Source organism: Ranitomeya variabilis, chromosome 5 (assembly GCF_051348905.1).
Source record: "Ranitomeya variabilis isolate aRanVar5 chromosome 5, aRanVar5.hap1, whole genome shotgun sequence".
In the NCBI taxonomy this organism is placed as follows: Eukaryota; Metazoa; Chordata; class Amphibia; order Anura; family Dendrobatidae; genus Ranitomeya; species Ranitomeya variabilis.
Window position 1 is genome coordinate 2,900,849 of NC_135236.1, and position 18,626 is coordinate 2,919,474.

The 18,626-nt window shown below is 46.9% G+C and overlaps 1 protein-coding gene across 2 annotated transcripts in view; it reads left to right on the top strand.

Moving 5' to 3' along the window:
- The first annotated feature begins 634 nt into the window (after nt 1-634).
- The window catches only part of CTDNEP1 (CTD nuclear envelope phosphatase 1), a 29,993-nt gene continuing 12,001 nt past the window's right edge, over nt 635-18,626 (top strand). Inside the window, exon 1 of one of the 2 annotated variants that reach the window (XM_077261444.1) lies at nt 635-982. In XM_077261444.1, coding sequence (XP_077117559.1) covers nt 662-982 — 321 coding nt within the window. In that variant the 5' untranslated portion in view covers nt 635-661. The remainder of the gene's footprint in view (nt 983-18,626) is intronic. The other variant, XM_077261445.1, reaches the window with a different exon arrangement.

The following is an 18,626-nucleotide window of genomic DNA, read 5'->3' on the forward strand; positions in this document are numbered from 1 at the left end:
ACAGGGACGGACACATTTTCAGGATATAACACGGGGACGGACACATTTTCAGGATATAACACGAGGACGGACACATTTTGGGGATATAACACGGGGACGGACACATTTTCAGGATATAACACGAGGACGGACACATTTTCGGGATATAACACAGGGACGGACACATTTTCGGGATATAACACAGGGACGGACACATTTTCAGGATATAACACGGGGACGGACACATTTTCAGGATATAACACGGGGACGGACACATTTTCAGGATATAACACGGGGACAGACACATTTTCGGGATATAACACAGGGACGGACACATTTTCGGGATATAACACGGGGACGGACACATTTTCGGGATATAACACGGGGACGGACACATTTTCGGGATATAACACGGGGACGGACACATTTTCGTCACATATATAGTTCCTTCTGGCGACATCCCCATGTAAACCCTCCAGCAGACCTCCACGGCCCGCACACACATCGCCACACACATCCCTCCTCAGCAGCCGCCAGCTTTACACGTTTTCTCTCAGTTGCCCATCCTCTTTATATACGCGGAGGAGTCAGGTTACAGAAATGGCGCATGCGTGCTACAAGGAAGACGCCTACCATTAAGGGACGCATGCGCATTACGAACCCGGGAGAGACTGCTCAGTACATGGAGTGTATTTGGCGCAATCGCTTTGAGAAGCCGGCCGTGAATCCGCGCAGGCGCAGTGGTGACGTCGGCGGGGCGGAAGTGACGCGGGCGCTCAGCCATGGCGGCTGTCAGACGGCTCCGCGTCGGTCCTGTGGCCGCAATGTGAGACGAGGACGCCGCCTCCCTCCGCCTGTACTCGCCCGCTGCCCAGCCGGACCCCTCACCTGCACGCCCGGGATGATGCGGACTCCGGGACTGCTCGGCCTGCGAGGATTCCTGGCGTTCACGGCCAAACTGTGGAGCTTCCTGCTGTATCTGCTGAGGAGACAGGTCCGAACCGTGAGTATCCGCTGCTGGGAGTCCCGACCGTGGGGAGAACGGACAGCGAGAGTGCGGAGCGTGGGGAGAACGGACAGCGAGAGTGCGGAGCGTGGGGAGAACGGACAGCGAGAGTGCGGAGCGTGGGGAGAACGGACAGCGAGAGTGCGGAGCGTGGGGAGAACGGACAGCGAGAGTGCGGAGCGTGGGGAGAACGGACAGCGAGAGTGCGGAGCGTGGGGAGAACTGACAGCGAGAGTGCGGAGCGTGGGGAGAACGGACAGCGAGAGTGCGGAGCGTGGGGAGAACGGACAGCGAGAGTGCGGAGCGTGGGGAGAACGGACAGCGAGAGTGCGGAGCGTGGGGAGAACGGACAGCGAGAGTGCGGAGCGTGGGGAGAACGGACAGCGAGAGTGCGGAGCGTGGGGAGAACTGACAGCGAGAGTGCGGAGCGTGAGGAGAACGGACAGCGAGAGTGCGGAGAACAAACAGCGAGAGTGCGGAGCGTGGGGAGAACTGACAGCGAGAGTGAGGAGAACGGACAGCGAGAGTGCGGAGCGTGGGGAGAACGGACAGCGAGAGTGCGGAGCGTGAGGAGAACGGACAGCAAGAGTGCGGAGAACAAACAGCGAGAGTGCGGAGCGTGGGGAGAACGGACAGCGAGAGTGCGGAGCGTGGGGAGAACGGACAGCGAGAGTGCGGAGCGTGGGGAGAACGGACAGCGAGAGTGCGGAGCGTGGGGAGAACGGACAGCGAGAGTGCGGAGCGTGGGGAGAACGGACAGCGAGAGTGCGGAGCGTGGGGAGAACGGACAGCGAGAGTGCGGAGCGTGGGGAGAACGGACAGCGAGAGTGGGGAGAACAGACAGCGAGAGTGCGGAGCGTGGGGAGAACGGACAGCGAGAGTGCGGAGCCTGGGGAGAACGGACAGCGAGAGTGCGGAGCGTGGGGAGAACGGACAGCGAGAGTGCGGAGCGTGGGGAGAACGGACAGCGAGAGTGCGGAGCGTGGGGAGAACGGACAGCGAGAGTGCGGAGCGTGGGGAGAACGGACAGCGAGAGTGCGGAGCGTGGGGAGAACGGACAGCGAGAGTGCGGAGCGTGGGGAGAACGGACAGCGAGAGTGCGGAGCCTGGGGAGAACGGACAGCGAGAGTGCGGAGCGTGGGGAGAACGGACAGCGAGAGTGCGGAGCGTGGGGGGAAAAGGACAGCGAGAGTGCGGAGCGTGGGGAGAACTGACAGCGAGAGTGCGGAGCGTGGGGAGAACTGACAGCGAGAGTGCGGAGCGTGGGGAGAACTGACAGCGAGAGTGCGGAGCGTGGGGAGAACTGACAGCGAGAGTGCGGAGCGTGGGGAGAACTGACAGCGAGAGTGCGGAGCGTGGGGAGAACTGACAGCGAGAGTGCGGAGCGTGGGGAGAACTGACAGCGAGAGTGCGGAGCGTGGGGAGAACTGACAGCGAGAGTGCGGAGCGTGGGGAGAACTGACAGCGAGAGTGCGGAGCGTGGGGAGAACTGACAGCGAGAGTGAGGAGAACGGACAGCGAGAGTGCGGAGCGTGGGGAGAACGGACAGCGAGAGTGCGGAGCGTGGGGAGAACTGACAGCGAGAGTGCGGAGCGTGGGGAGAACGGACAGCGAGAGTGAGGAGAACGGACAGCGAGAGTGCGGAGCGTGGGGAGAACGGACAGCGAGAGTGCGGAGCGTGAGGAGAACGGACAGCGAGAGTGCGGAGAACAAACAGCGAGAGTGCGGAGCGTGGGGAGAACGGACAGCGAGAGTGCGGAGAACAAACAGCGAGAGTGCGGAGCGTGGGGAGAACTGACAGCGAGAGTGCGGAGCGTGGGGAGAACTGACAGCGAGAGTGCGGAGCGTGGGGAGAACGGACAGCGAGAGTGCGGAGCGTGGGGAGAACGGACAGCGAGAGTGCGGAGCGTGGGGAGAACGGACAGCGAGAGTGCGGAGCGTGGGGAGAACGGACAGCGAGAGTGCGGAGCGTGGGGAGAACGGACAGCGAGAGTGCGGAGCGTGGGGAGAACGGACAGCGAGAGTGCGGAGCGTGGGGAGAACGGACAGCGAGAGTGCGGAGCGTGGGGAGAACGGACAGCGAGAGTGCGGAGCGTGGGGAGAACGGACAGCGAGAGTGCGGAGCCTGGGGAGAACGGACAGCGAGAGTGCGGAGCCTGGGGAGAACGGACAGCGAGAGTGCGGAGCCTGGGGAGAACGGACAGCGAGAGTGCGGAGCCTGGGGAGAACGGACAGCGAGAGTGCGGAGCCTGGGGAGAACGGACAGCGAGAGTGCGGAGCGTGGGGAGAACGGACAGCGAGAGTGCGGAGCGTGGGGAGAACGGACAGCGAGAGTGCGGAGCGTGGGGAGAACGGACAGCGAGAGTGCGGAGCGTGGGGAGAACGGACAGCGAGAGTGCGGAGCGTGGGGAGAACGGACAGCGAGAGTGCGGAGCGTGGGGGGAAAAGGACAGTGAGAGTGCGGAGCGTGGGGAGAACGGACAGCGAGAGTGCGGAGCGTGGGGAGAACTGACAGCGAGAGTGCGGAGCGTGAGGAGAACGGACAGCGAGAGTGCGGAGAACAAACAGCGAGAGTGCGGAGCGTGGGGAGAACTGACAGCGAGAGTGAGGAGAACGGACAGCGAGAGTGCGGAGCGTGGGGAGAACGGACAGCGAGAGTGCGGAGCGTGGGGAGAACGGACAGCGAGAGTGCGGAGCGTGGGGAGAACGGACAGCGAGAGTGCGGAGCGTGGGGAGAACTGACAGCGAGAGTGCGGAGCGTGAGGAGAACGGACAGCGAGAGTGCGGAGAACAAACAGCGAGAGTGCGGAGCGTGGGGAGAACTGACAGCGAGAGTGAGGAGAACGGACAGCGAGAGTGCGGAGCGTGGGGAGAACGGACAGCGAGAGTGCGGAGCGTGGGGAGAACGGACAGCGAGAGTGCGGAGCGTGGGGAGAACGGACAGCGAGAGTGCGGAGCGTGGGGAGAACGGACAGCGAGAGTGCGGAGCGTGGGGAGAACGGACAGCGAGAGTGCGGAGCGTGGGGAGAACGGACAGCGAGAGTGCGGAGCGTGGGGAGAACGGACAGCGAGAGTGCGGAGCGTGGGGAGAACGGACAGCGAGAGTGCGGAGCGTGGGGAGAACGGACAGCGAGAGTGGGGAGAACGGACAGCGAGAGTGCGGAGCGTGGGGAGAACGGACAGCGAGAGTGCGGAGCCTGGGGAGAACGGACAGCGAGAGTGCGGAGCGTGGGGAGAACGGACAGCGAGAGTGCGGAGCGTGGGGAGAACGGACAGCGAGAGTGCGGAGCGTGGGGAGAACGGACAGCGAGAGTGCGGAGCGTGGGGAGAACGGACAGCGAGAGTGCGGAGCGTGGGGAGAACGGACAGCGAGAGTGCGGAGCGTGGGGAGAACGGACAGCGAGAGTGCGGAGCGTGGGGGGAAAAGGACAGCGAGAGTGCGGAGCGTGGGGAGAACTGACAGCGAGAGTGCGGAGCGTGGGGAGAACTGACAGCGAGAGTGCGGAGCGTGGGGAGAACTGACAGCGAGAGTGCGGAGCGTGGGGAGAACTGACAGCGAGAGTGCGGAGCGTGGGGAGAACTGACAGCGAGAGTGCGGAGCGTGGGGAGAACTGACAGCGAGAGTGCGGAGCGTGAGGAGAACGGACAGCGAGAGTGCGGAGAACAAACAGCGAGAGTGCGGAGCGTGGGGAGAACTGACAGCGAGAGTGAGGAGAACGGACAGCGAGAGTGCGGAGCGTGGGGAGAACGGACAGCGAGAGTGCGGAGAACAAACAGCGAGAGTGCGGAGCGTGAGGAGAACGGACAGCGAGAGTGCGGAGAACAAACAGCGAGAGTGCGGAGCGTGGGGAGAACGGACAGCGAGAGTGCGGAGCGTGGGGAGAACGGACAGCGAGAGTGCGGAGCGTGGGGAGAACGGACAGCGAGAGTGCGGAGCGTGGGGAGAACGGACAGCGAGAGTGCGTAGCGTGGGGAGAACGGACAGCGAGAGTGCGGAGCGTGAGGAGAACAGACTTACGAGAGTGCTGAGTGCGTTCAGCAGGGAGTGCAGGCTTCCGGCTTGTGTGTATAATGAGATAAATGCTAGCGGGGTGTCGGTGGGGTCGTGGCAGCTCAGCCCGGCTGGGAACGGAGCTCAGTGATCTGCAGTAACCTCAGTGACGTCACCTCCAGTCACTGACCCGGCGCTCGCAGCAGCTCATTCCCCAGTGGCTCTCAGCCGGGGCGGTCGCATCTTGGCACCATCCAGGTTGAGAACTGTTTATCCCCCAGACATGGATTATGGCGTGGGACAGAACACCGGACAGGGGAGGGATATTGTTTTTTATTTTACTTTTATTACAGGAGATAGAGGGTTTCAGTGGAATTAGATGTTGCAGTACATATGGTTTAATTAAAGGGAACCTGTCACTCCCAAAATCATATATGAGCTAAGCTCACCGGCATCAGGGGCTTATCTCCAGCATCCTGTAATGCATTCTGTAATGCTGTAGATAAGCCCCCCATGTAACCTGAAAAATGAGAAAAAGAGGTTAGATTATACTCACCCAGGGGGGGTACGATGGGCGTCGCTGTCCGTTCCGGGGCCTCCCATCTTCTTAGGATGACGTCCTCTTCTTGTCTTCACGCTCCGGCTCTGGCGCTGGCGTACTGATCTGTCCTGTTGAGGGCAGAGCAAAGTACTGCAGTGCGCAGGCGCTGGGCCTCTCTGACCTTTCCCGGCACCTGCACACTGCAATACTTTGCTTTGCCCTTAACAGGGAGATAAAGTACGCCTGTGCAGGAGCCGCAGCCTGAAGACAAGAAGAGGACGTCATCGTAAGAAGATAGGAGTCCCCGGACCACGGCGCCCATCGTACCGGCACCGCTCACCCCTGGGTGAGTATAATCTAACCTCTTTTTCTCATCTTTCAGGAAACATCGGGGGCTTCTCTACAGCATTACAGAATGCATTCCAGAATGCTGGAGATAAGCCCCTGATGCCGGTGGGCTTAGCTCACCTTCGATTTTGGGGGTGACAGGTTTCCTTTAAGAATATTAAAGGAGTCTGTGTCTTTCTTTGAATTAAAGGACTTTATTCTGTGTGTCTTTACATATAACTATAGGATTAGTAATGGATAGGTTCTTGTAGACAGCTCTCCATTACTAATCCGTGGGCTTGATGTCACGTGACAATACAAAGGTGACATCAACCCCACAAATATGAACCCCACCTGTCACCGCTACAGGACAAGGGGGAAGAGCCGGGCCAAGCGCCAGAGTAGGTGCATCTAATAGATGCGCCTTTTCTGGGCAGCTGCTGGCTGCTATTTTTAGGCTGGGGGGCCAATATCCAGGGCCCCTTACCAGCCTGAGAATACCAGCCCCAAGCTGTCTGCTTTGGCAAGGTTGGTTGTTAAAAATGGGGGGGACTCGACGCCGTACTTATTTAAATTATTAAAAATTACGGCGTGAGGACCCCTCTATTCTTGAGAACCAGCCTTGCTGAAGCTGACAGCTGAGTGTTGCTGCCCCCAGCTGCGAGTTTTGTCAGGCTGGTTAGAAAAAATACAGGGGAACCCATGCCGTGTTTTGTTTTTGTTTGTTTGTTTTTTATGTACAGTGCAAGAGCGGCAGAGGAACCCTCCCATCTGGCCCTCCTGGTCTCGCTGTTATTAGCTGCAGTAGGCGTCAGATGATGGGAGCAGTAGTCCCATCTGCTGACACCAGTGACCAGAGGTAAACTGTATACCTCCGCTCACAGCTGAGCGCTCCTGCTGTCTGACAGTGTGGGAACCGCGGCTCTCTGACCAGCAAGGATGATTTCACCACCGATCAGAAGCCATGTTTGTCATCCACCTAACAACACGACAAACACCCGGCATTTGGGCAGCCGAACCCAAACAGTAACACGGACTTCACCCGAGCAGTATGGACACCGAACTTTACTGTTCGGGTTTGCCCATCTCTATGTTTATTGACCGGGGGAACGTGGTGTGTGTGTGTGTGTGTGTGTGTGTGTGTGTGTGTATAGTGTATAATGACGGGGTATGGGTATGCAAGTACTGACATTGTACGATTACTCCATTAAACATTATATACAGTGTATAGTATATAATGACCGGGGGCGATGTGTGTATGTGTAGAATGTATTAGTACTGATGTTAAACGATTACCCTATACAATATATATAGTGTCCTCCCCTTGTATATACGGAGTGGTGAGTACTGACATTATACGATTACCCTATACAGTATATAGTGTCCTCCCCTTGTATATACGGAGCGATGAGTACTGACATACAATTACCCTATATATTTTATACAGTATATAGTGTCTTCCCTTTTTACTTACAGAGCGGTGAGTACTGTCGTTATATGATTGCCCTATACATTATATACAGTATATAGTCTTCCCCTTGTATATACGGAGCAGTGAGTACTGACGTTATACGATTGCCCTATACATTATATACAGTATATAGTGTCCTCCCATTGTATATACGGAGCGATGAGTACTGACGTTATACGACTGCCCTATAATATACAGTATATAGTGTCCTCCCCTTGTGTATACGGAGCGGTGAGTACTGACATACAATTACCCTATACATTATATACAGTATATAGTGTCCTCCCCTTGTATATACGGAGCGGTGAGTACTGACATTATACGATTACCCTATACATTATATACAGTATATAGTGTCCTCCCCTTGTATATACGGAGCGGTGAGTACTGACATTATACGATTACCCTATACATTATATACAGTATATAGTGTCCTCCCCTTGTATATACGGAGCGGTGAGTACTGACATACGATTACCCTATACATTATATACAGTATATAGTGCCCTCCCCTTGTATATACGGAGCGATGAGTACTGACGTTATACGATTGCTCTATAATATACAGTATATAGTGTCCTCCCATTGTATATACGGAGCGATGAGTACTGACATTATACGATTACCCTATACATTATATGCAGTATATAGTGTCCTCCCCTTGTGTATACGGAGCGGTGAGTACTGACATACGATTACCCTATACATTATATACAGTATATAGTGTCCTCCCCTTGTATATACGGAGCGGTGAGTACTGACATTATACGATTGCCCTATATATTATATGCAGTATATTGTGTCCTCCCCTTGTATATACGGAGCGATGAGTACTGACATTATACGATTGCCCTATATATTATATACAGTATATAGTGTCCTCCCCTTGTGTGTACGAGCAGTGATTACTGACATTATACGATTACCCTATATATTATATACAGTATATAGTGTCCTCCCCTTGTGTATACGGAGCGGTGAGTACTGACGTTATACGATTGCTCTATAATATACAGTATATAGTGTCCTCCCCTTGTGTATACGGAGCGGTGAGTACTGACATTATACGATTACCCTATACATTATATACAGTATATAGTGCCCTCCCCTTGTGTATACGGAGCGGTGAGTACTGACGTTATACGATTGCTCTATAATATACAGTATATAGTGTCCTCCCCTTGTGTATACGGAGCGGTGAGTACTGACATTATACGATTACCCTATACATTATATACAGTATATAGTGCCCTCCCCTTGTATATACGGAGCGATGAGTACTGACATTATACGATTGCCCTATATATTATATACAGTATATAGTGTCCTCCCCTTGTGTGTACGAGCAGTGATTACTGACATTATACGATTACCCTATATATTATATACAGTATATAGTGTCCTCCCCTTGTGTATACGGAGCGGTGAGTACTGACGTTATACGATTGCTCTATAATATACAGTATATAGTGTCCTCCCCTTGTGTATACGGAGCGGTGAGTACTGACATTATACGATTACCCTATACATTATATACAGTATATAGTGCCCTCCCCTTGTGTATACGGAGCGGTGAGTACTGACGTTATACGATTGCTCTATAATATACAGTATATAGTGTCCTCCCCTTGTGTATACGGAGCGGTGAGTACTGACATTATACGATTACCCTATACATTATATACAGTATATAGTGCCCTCCCCTTGTATATACGGAGCGATGAGTACTGACGTTATACGATTGCTCTATAATATACAGTATATAGTGTCCTCCCCTTGTATATACGGAGCGGTGAGTACTGACATACAATTACCCTATATATTTTATACAGTATATAGTGTCCTCCTTTTTATTTACAGAGCGGTGAGTACTGTCGTTATATGATTGCCCTATACATTATATACAGTATATAGTGCCCTCCCCTTGTATATACGGAGCGGTGAGTACTGACATTATACGATTGCCCTATATATTATATACAGTATATAGTGTCCTCCCCTTGTATATACGGAGCGGTGAGTACTGACATTATATGATTGCCCTATACATTATATACTGTATATAGTGTTCTCCCCTTGTATATACGGAGCAGTGAGTACTGACGTTATACGATTGCCCTATATATTATATACAGTATATAGTGTCCTCCCATTGTATATACGGAGCAGTGAGTACTGACATTATACGATTGCTCTGTATATTATATACAGTATATAGTGTCCTCCCCTTGTATATACAGAGCGGTGAGTACTGACATTATACGATTACCCTATACATTATATACAGTATATAGTGCCCTCCCCTTGTATATACGGAGCGATGAGTACTGACGTTATACGATTGCCCTATATATTATATGCAGTAGTGTCCTCCCCTTGTATATACGGAGCGGTGAGTACTGACATTATACGATTGCCCTATAATATACAGTATATAGTGTCCTCCCCTTGTGTGTACGAGCAGTGATTACTGACATTATACGATTACCCTATATATTATATACAGTATGTAGTGTACTCCCCTTGTGTATACGAGCGGTGAGTACTGACATTATACGATTGCCCTATATATTATATACAGTATATAGGGTCCTCCCATTGTATATACGGAGCGATGAGTACTGACATTATACGATTGCCCTATACATTATATACAGTATATAGTGTCCTCCCCTTGTGTGTACGACCAGTGATTACTGACGTTATACGATTACCCTATATATTATATACAGTATATAGTGCCCTCCCCTTGTATATACGGAGCGATGAGTACTGACGTTATACGATTGCCCTATATATTATATGCAGTAGTGTCCTCCCCTTGTGTGTACGAGCAGTGATTACTGACATTATACGATTACCCTATATATTATATACAGTATGTAGTGTACTCCCCTTGTGTATACGAGCGGTGAGTACTGACATTATACGATTGCCCTATATATTATATACAGTATATAGTGTCCTCCCCTTGTATATACGGAGCAGTGAGTACTGACATTATACGATTACCCTATACATTATATACAGTATATAGTGCCCTCCCCTTGTATATACGGAGCGATGAGTACTGACGATATACGATTGCTCTATAATATACAGTATATAGTGTCCTCCCCTTGTATATACGGAGCGGTGAGTACTGACATTATACGATTACCCTATACATTATATACAGTATATAGTGCCCTCCCCTTGTGTATACGGAGCGGTGAGTACTGACATTATACGATTGCCCTGTATATTATATACAGTATATAGTGTCCTCCCCTTGTATATACGGAGCGGTGAGTACTGACATTATACGATTACCCTATACATTATATACAGTATATAGTGCCCTCCCCTTGTATATACGGAGCGATGAGTACTGACGTTATACGATTGCTCTATAATATACAGTATATAGTGTCCTCCCCTTGTGTATACGGAGCGGTGAGTACTGACGTTATACGATTGCCCTATATATTATATGCAGTAGTGTCCTCCCCTTGTGTGTACGAGCAGTGATTACTGACATTATACGATTACCCTATATATTATATACAGTATGTAGTGTACTCCCCTTGTGTATACGAGCGGTGAGTACTGACATTATACGATTGCCCTATATATTATATACAGTATATAGTGTCCTCCCCTTGTATATACGGAGCGGTGAGTACTGACATTATACGATTACCCTATACATTATATACAGTATATAGTGCCCTCCCCTTGTATATACGGAGCGGTGAGTACTGACATTATACGATTACCCTATACATTATATACAGTATGTAGTGCCCTCCCCTTATATATACGGAGCGATGAGTACTGACGTTATACGATTGCTCTATAATATACAGTATATAGTGTCCTTCCCTTGTGTATACGGAGCGGTGAGTACTGACATACGATTACCCTATACATTATATACAGTATATAGTGTCCTCCCCTTGTATATACGGAGCGGTGAGTACTGACATTATACGATTACCCTATACATTATATACAGTATATAGTGCCCTCCCCTTGTATATACGGAGCGATGAGTACTGACGTTATACGATTGCTCTATAATATACAGTATATAGTGTCCTCCCCTTGTGTATACGGAGCGGTGAGTACTGACATACGATTGCCCTATAATATACAGTATATAGTGTCCTCCCCTTGTGTATACGAGCGGTGAGTACTGACATTATACGATTACCCTATACATTATATACAGTATATAGTGTCCTCCCCTTGTATATACGGAGCGGTGAGTACTGACATTATACGATTACCCTATATATTATATACAGTATATAGTGTCCTCCCCTTGTGTATACGGAGCGGTGAGTACTGACGTTATACGATTGCTCTATAATATACAGTATATAGTGTCCTCCCCTTGTGTATACGGAGCGGTGAGTACTGACATTATACGATTACCCTATACATTATATACAGTATATAGTGCCCTCCCCTTGTGTATACGGAGCGGTGAGTACTGACGTTATACGATTGCTCTATAATATACAGTATATAGTGTCCTCCCCTTGTGTATACGGAGCGGTGAGTACTGACATTATACGATTACCCTATACATTATATACAGTATATAGTGCCCTCCCCTTGTATATACGGAGCGATGAGTACTGACATTATACGATTGCCCTATATATTATATACAGTATATAGTGTCCTCCCCTTGTGTGTACGAGCAGTGATTACTGACATTATACGATTACCCTATATATTATATACAGTATATAGTGTCCTCCCCTTGTGTATACGGAGCGGTGAGTACTGACGTTATACGATTGCTCTATAATATACAGTATATAGTGTCCTCCCCTTGTGTATACGGAGCGGTGAGTACTGACATTATACGATTACCCTATACATTATATACAGTATATAGTGCCCTCCCCTTGTGTATACGGAGCGGTGAGTACTGACGTTATACGATTGCTCTATAATATACAGTATATAGTGTCCTCCCCTTGTGTATACGGAGCGGTGAGTACTGACATTATACGATTACCCTATACATTATATACAGTATATAGTGCCCTCCCCTTGTATATACGGAGCGATGAGTACTGACGTTATACGATTGCTCTATAATATACAGTATATAGTGTCCTCCCCTTGTATATACGGAGCGGTGAGTACTGACATACAATTACCCTATATATTTTATACAGTATATAGTGTCCTCCTTTTTATTTACAGAGCGGTGAGTACTGTCGTTATATGATTGCCCTATACATTATATACAGTATATAGTGCCCTCCCCTTGTATATACGGAGCGGTGAGTACTGACATTATACGATTGCCCTATATATTATATACAGTATATAGTGTCCTCCCCTTGTATATACGGAGCGGTGAGTACTGACATTATATGATTGCCCTATACATTATATACTGTATATAGTGTTCTCCCCTTGTATATACGGAGCAGTGAGTACTGACGTTATACGATTGCCCTATATATTATATACAGTATATAGTGTCCTCCCATTGTATATACGGAGCAGTGAGTACTGACATTATACGATTGCTCTGTATATTATATACAGTATATAGTGTCCTCCCCTTGTATATACAGAGCGGTGAGTACTGACATTATACGATTACCCTATACATTATATACAGTATATAGTGCCCTCCCCTTGTATATACGGAGCGATGAGTACTGACGTTATACGATTGCCCTATATATTATATGCAGTAGTGTCCTCCCCTTGTATATACGGAGCGGTGAGTACTGACATTATACGATTGCCCTATAATATACAGTATATAGTGTCCTCCCCTTGTGTGTACGAGCAGTGATTACTGACATTATACGATTACCCTATATATTATATACAGTATGTAGTGTACTCCCCTTGTGTATACGAGCGGTGAGTACTGACATTATACGATTGCCCTATATATTATATACAGTATATAGGGTCCTCCCATTGTATATACGGAGCGATGAGTACTGACATTATACGATTGCCCTATACATTATATACAGTATATAGTGTCCTCCCCTTGTGTGTACGACCAGTGATTACTGACGTTATACGATTACCCTATATATTATATACAGTATATAGTGCCCTCCCCTTGTATATACGGAGCGATGAGTACTGACGTTATACGATTGCCCTATATATTATATGCAGTAGTGTCCTCCCCTTGTGTGTACGAGCAGTGATTACTGACATTATACGATTACCCTATATATTATATACAGTATGTAGTGTACTCCCCTTGTGTATACGAGCGGTGAGTACTGACATTATACGATTGCCCTATATATTATATACAGTATATAGTGTCCTCCCCTTGTATATACGGAGCAGTGAGTACTGACATTATACGATTACCCTATACATTATATACAGTATATAGTGCCCTCCCCTTGTATATACGGAGCGATGAGTACTGACGATATACGATTGCTCTATAATATACAGTATATAGTGTCCTCCCCTTGTATATACGGAGCGGTGAGTACTGACATTATACGATTACCCTATACATTATATACAGTATATAGTGCCCTCCCCTTGTGTATACGGAGCGGTGAGTACTGACATTATACGATTGCCCTGTATATTATATACAGTATATAGTGTCCTCCCCTTGTATATACGGAGCGGTGAGTACTGACATTATACGATTACCCTATACATTATATACAGTATATAGTGCCCTCCCCTTGTATATACGGAGCGATGAGTACTGACGTTATACGATTGCTCTATAATATACAGTATATAGTGTCCTCCCCTTGTGTATACGGAGCGGTGAGTACTGACGTTATACGATTGCCCTATATATTATATGCAGTAGTGTCCTCCCCTTGTGTGTACGAGCAGTGATTACTGACATTATACGATTACCCTATATATTATATACAGTATGTAGTGTACTCCCCTTGTGTATACGAGCGGTGAGTACTGACATTATACGATTGCCCTATATATTATATACAGTATATAGTGTCCTCCCCTTGTATATACGGAGCGGTGAGTACTGACATTATACGATTACCCTATACATTATATACAGTATATAGTGCCCTCCCCTTGTATATACGGAGCGGTGAGTACTGACATTATACGATTACCCTATACATTATATACAGTATGTAGTGCCCTCCCCTTATATATACGGAGCGATGAGTACTGACGTTATACGATTGCCCTGTATATTATATACAGTATATAGTGTCCTCCCCTTGTATATACGGAGCGGTGAGTACTGACATACGATTACCCTATACATTATATACAGTATATAGTGTCCTCCCCTTGTATATACGGAGCGGTGAGTACTGACATTATACGATTACCCTATACATTATATACAGTATATAGTGCCCTCCCCTTGTATATACGGAGCGATGAGTACTGACGTTATACGATTGCTCTATAATATACAGTATATAGTGTCCTCCCCTTGTGTATACGGAGCGGTGAGTACTGACATACGATTGCCCTATAATATACAGTATATAGTGTCCTCCCCTTGTGTATACGAGCGGTGAGTACTGACATTATACGATTACCCTATACATTATATACAGTATATAGTGTCCTCCCCTTGTATATACGGAGCGGTGAGTACTGACATTATACGATTGCCCTATATATTATATGCAGTATATAGTGTCCTCCCCTTGTATATACGGAGCGGTGAGTACTGACGTTATACGATTGCCCTATATATTATATGCAGTAGTGTCCTCCCCTTGTGTGTACGAGCAGTGATTACTGACATTATACGATTACCCTATATATTATATACAGTATATAGTGTCCTCCCCTTGTATATACGGAGCGGTGAGTACTGACATTATACGATTACCCTATATATTATATGCAGTATATAGTGCCCTCCCCTTGTATATACGGAGCGGTGAGTACTGACATTATACGATTGCCCTGTATATTATATACAGTATATAGTGCCCTCCCCTTGTATATACGGAGCGATGAGTACTGATGTTATACGATTGCTCTATAATATACAGTATATAGTGTCCTCCCCTTGTGTATACGGAGTGGTGAGTACTGACATACGATTACCCTATACATTATATACAGTATATAGTGCCCTCCCCTTGTATATACGGAGCGATGAGTACTGACGTTATACGATTGCTCTATAATATACAGTATATAGTGTCCTCCCATTGTATATACGGAGCGATGAGTACTGACATTATACGATTACCCTATACATTATATACAGTATATAGTGTCCTCCCCTTGTGTATACGGAGCGGTGAGTACTGACATACGATTACCCTATACATTATATACAGTATATAGTGTCCTCCCCTTGTATATACGGAGCGGTGAGTACTGACATTATACGATTGCCCTAAATATTATATGCAGTATATTGTGTCCTCCCCTTGTATATACGGAGCGATGAGTACTGACATTATACGATTGCCCTATATATTATATACAGTATATAGTGTCCTCCCCTTGTGTGTACGAGCAGTGATTACTGACATTATACGATTACCCTATATATTATATACAGTATATAGTGTCCTCCCCTTGTGTATACGGAGCGGTGAGTACTGACATACGATTACCCTATACATTATATACAGTATATAGTGTCCTCCCCTTGTATATACGGAGCGGTGAGTACTGACATACGATTACCCTATACATTATATACAGTATATAGTGCCCTCCCCTTGTATATACGGAGCGATGAGTACTGACGTTATACGATTGCTCTATAATATACAGTATATAGTGTCCTCCCATTGTATATACGGAGCGATGAGTACTGACATTATACGATTACCCTATACATTATATACAGTATATAGTGTCCTCCCCTTGTGTATACGGAGCGGTGAGTACTGACATACGATTACCCTATACATTATATACAGTATATAGTGTCCTCCCCTTGTATATACGGAGCGGTGAGTACTGACATTATACGATTGCCCTATATATTGTATGCAGTATATTGTGTCCTCCCCTTGTATATACGGAGCGATGAGTACTGACATTATACGATTGCCCTATATATTATATACAGTATATAGTATCCTCCCCTTGTGTGTACGAGCAGTGATTACTGACATTATACGATTACCCTATATATTATATACAGTATATAGTGTCCTCCCCTTGTGTATACGGAGCGGTGAGTACTGACGTTATACGATTGCTCTATAATATACAGTATATAGTGTCCTCCCCTTGTGTATACGGAGCGGTGAGTACTGACATTATACGATTACCCTATACATTATATACAGTATATAGTGCCCTCCCCTTGTGTATACGGAGCGGTGAGTACTACGTTATACGATTGCTCTATAATATACAGTATATAGTGTCCTCCCCTTGTGTATACGGAGCGGTGAGTACTGACATTATACGATTACCCTATACATTATATACAGTATATAGTGCCCTCCCCTTGTATATACGGAGCGATGAGTACTGACATTATACGATTGCTCTGTATATTATATACAGTATATAGTGTCCTCCCCTTGTATATACGGAGCGGTGAGTACTGACATTATACGATTGCCCTATATATTATATGCAGTAGTGTCCTCCCCTTGTATATACGGAGCGGTGAGTACTGACATTATACGATTGCCCTATAATATACAGTATATAGTGTCCTCCCCTTGTGTGTACGAGCAGTGATTACTGACATTATACGATTATCCTATATATTATATACAGTATGTAGTGTACTCCCCTTGTGTATACGAGCGGTGAGTACTGACATTATACGATTGCCCTATATATTATATACAGTATATAGTGTCCTCCCATTGTATATACGGAGCGATGAGTACTGACATTATACGATTGCCCTATACATTATATACAGTATATAGTGTCCTCCCCTTGTGTGTACGACCAGTGATTACTGACGTTATACGATTACCCTATATATTATATACAGTATATAGTGTCCTCCCCTTGTATATACGGAGCGGTGAGTACTGACATTATACGATTACCCTATACATTATATACAGTATATAGTGCCCTCCCCTTGTATATACGGAGCGATGAGTACTGACGTTATACGATTGCCCTATATATTATATGCAGTAGTGTCCTCCCCTTGTGTGTACAAGCAGTGATTACTGACATTATACGATTACCCTATATATTATATACAGTATGTAGTGTACTCCCCTTGTGTATACGAGCGGTGAGTACTGACATTATACGATTGCCCTATATATTATATACAGTATATAGTGTCCTCCCCTTGTATATACGGAGCGGTGAGTACTGACATTATACGATTACCCTATACATTATATACAGTATATAGTGCCCTCCCCTTGTATATACGGAGCGATGAGTACTGACGATATACGATTGCTCTATAATATACAGTATATAGTGTCCTCCCCTTGTATATACGGAGCGGTGAGTACTGACATTATACGATTACCCTATACATTATATACAGTATATAGTGCCCTCCCCTTGTGTATACGGAGCGGTGAGTACTGACATTATACGATTGCCCTGTATATTATATACAGTATATAGTGTCCTCCCCTTGTATATACGGAGCGGTGAGTACTGACATTATACGATTACCCTATACATTATATACAGTATATAGTGCCCTCCCCTTGTATATACGGAGCGATGAGTACTGACGTTATACGATTGCTCTATAATATACAGTATATAGTGTCCTCCCCTTGTGTATACGGAGCGGTGAGTACTGACGTTATACGATTGCCCTATATATTATATGCAGTAGTGTCCTCCCCTTGTGTGTACGAGCAGTGATTACTGACATTATACGATTACCCTATATATTATATACAGTATGTAGTGTACTCCCCTTGTGTATACGAGCGGTGAGTACTGACATTATACGATTGCCCTATATATTATATACAGTATATAGTGTCCTCCCCTTGTATATACGGAGCGGTGAGTACTGACATTATACGATTACCCTATACATTATATACAGTATATAGTGCCCTCCCCTTGTATATACGGAGCGGTGAGTACTGACATTATACGATTACCCTATACATTATATACAGTATGTAGTGCCCTCCCCTTATATATACGGAGCGATGAGTACTGACGTTATACGATTGCTCTATAATATACAGTATATAGTGTCCTTCCCTTGTGTATACGGAGCGGTGAGTACTGACATACGATTACCCTATACATTATATACAGTATATAGTGTCCTCCCCTTGTATATACGGAGCGGTGAGTACTGACATTATACGATTACCCTATACATTATATACAGTATATAGTGCCCTCCCCTTGTATATACGGA